This window comes from Ooceraea biroi, chromosome 12, assembly GCF_003672135.1.
Source record: "Ooceraea biroi isolate clonal line C1 chromosome 12, Obir_v5.4, whole genome shotgun sequence".
Taxonomy (NCBI): domain Eukaryota; kingdom Metazoa; phylum Arthropoda; class Insecta; order Hymenoptera; family Formicidae; genus Ooceraea; species Ooceraea biroi.
In genome coordinates this window covers 13,338,055-13,339,242 of record NC_039517.1, presented here as the reverse complement: position 1 = coordinate 13,339,242, position 1,188 = coordinate 13,338,055, and the positions used below count along the sequence as shown (strand labels likewise).

Genomic DNA, 1,188 nt, shown 5'->3' with positions numbered 1-1,188 from the left:
GGCGGGTTCGTTGGATGACCATTTATGAAGCGGGAAGCCGCCCGCCATGAGAATCCGGTCTACCTGACGAGCCTTCTCCCGCGCGAGAGAAATTGTGTCGGCTCCCGACAGAACATCATCGACGTACAGGTCGCGGAGCAGCACGTCCGCGGCGATTTCGTATTGCACTCGCTCGTCTTGTGCGAGCTGGCGAATAACCCTGAGGGCGAGAAAGGGAGAGCAAGAGAGACCGTACGTGACGGTATTCAACGCGTATGTCGCAGCTGGTCTTGATACACTCCATAGAATCCGTTGATACGAGCGATCCTCCGGGTGTACTAGAATTTGCCGGTACATTTTCGATATGTCTGCTGTGAAGGCGTAGGCGTGTAATTGCCATCTAAGCAGAACGTCAAATATTTCGCTTTACAACTTCGGCCCGACCAGCAAACAATCGTTTAATGAAGCGCCAGTGCTGGTTCGGCTTGATCCGTTAAACACAACTCGAAGTCTAGTCGTGGCGCTGGTCTCGCGAAGAACTCCGTGATGAGGCAACCAATACGCTGGTGGTTCCATGGACGAGGTTGCTGGTAAGCAAGACATGTGGTCGAGAGCTTCGTACTCGTGAAGGAACTCCGTGTAAAGTCGCGAAAACGTCGCGTTTGTTGCAAGACGACGGTGAAGGTTCGTGAGCGCGCGAGAAGCAGTGAGGTAGGAAGAGCCGAGGGTTGGTCTGTGCGAACGGAATAGCAAGCGGACCACATATCGCCCGGAGGCGGTTCGAGAGTGCGTGTCGCGGAAATGCTTTTCGCATTGTTCTTCTTCTTCGTTGAGTATGTGACGCTTGCCGACTGGGATTTCATCTTGAGCCCAGAATTTCTGAAGCATTTCGTTTAGATCGTGATCCGGAACTCCGTGGAACGCGTGGTTGGAGCGGATGTTACGCGGCGAGGCTTCTGTTGCTCCGAAGAGGATCCAGCCGAGTCGAGTGTACTGCGCGGTTGGTTGACCTTCGAGACCCTGGACAGTGAAAGGCGCCGGAACACCCGAGGCAGGTTGCAGTAGCGATCCGATCACGTTTGCGCCGAGGATGACATCGATTTTGCCTGGGATGGCGCACGATGGATCCGCGAGCTTGAGATTGTGGGTGTGCCTCCACGTGCTGGTCGACAGCGGCGCGGCTGGAATGCGACCCGTGAGACTGGGCAT

The 1,188-nt window shown here is 55.4% G+C and overlaps 1 protein-coding gene across 1 annotated transcript; it reads right to left on the bottom strand.

Moving 5' to 3' along the window:
- Nucleotides 1-405: 405 nt before the first annotated feature.
- Nucleotides 406-1,188, bottom strand: LOC105286055. The gene has a single exon (XM_011350695.2). It carries the CDS (start codon nt 1,186-1,188, stop codon nt 406-408), a length of 783 nt encoding a protein of 260 aa, XP_011348997.2.

Bases quoted from the DNA above. Each gene is read 5' to 3' on its own strand.
- LOC105286055 (XM_011350695.2), bottom strand. From the start codon at position 1,188: ATGCCCAGTCTCACGGGTCGCATTCCAGCCGCGCCGCTGTCGACCAGC.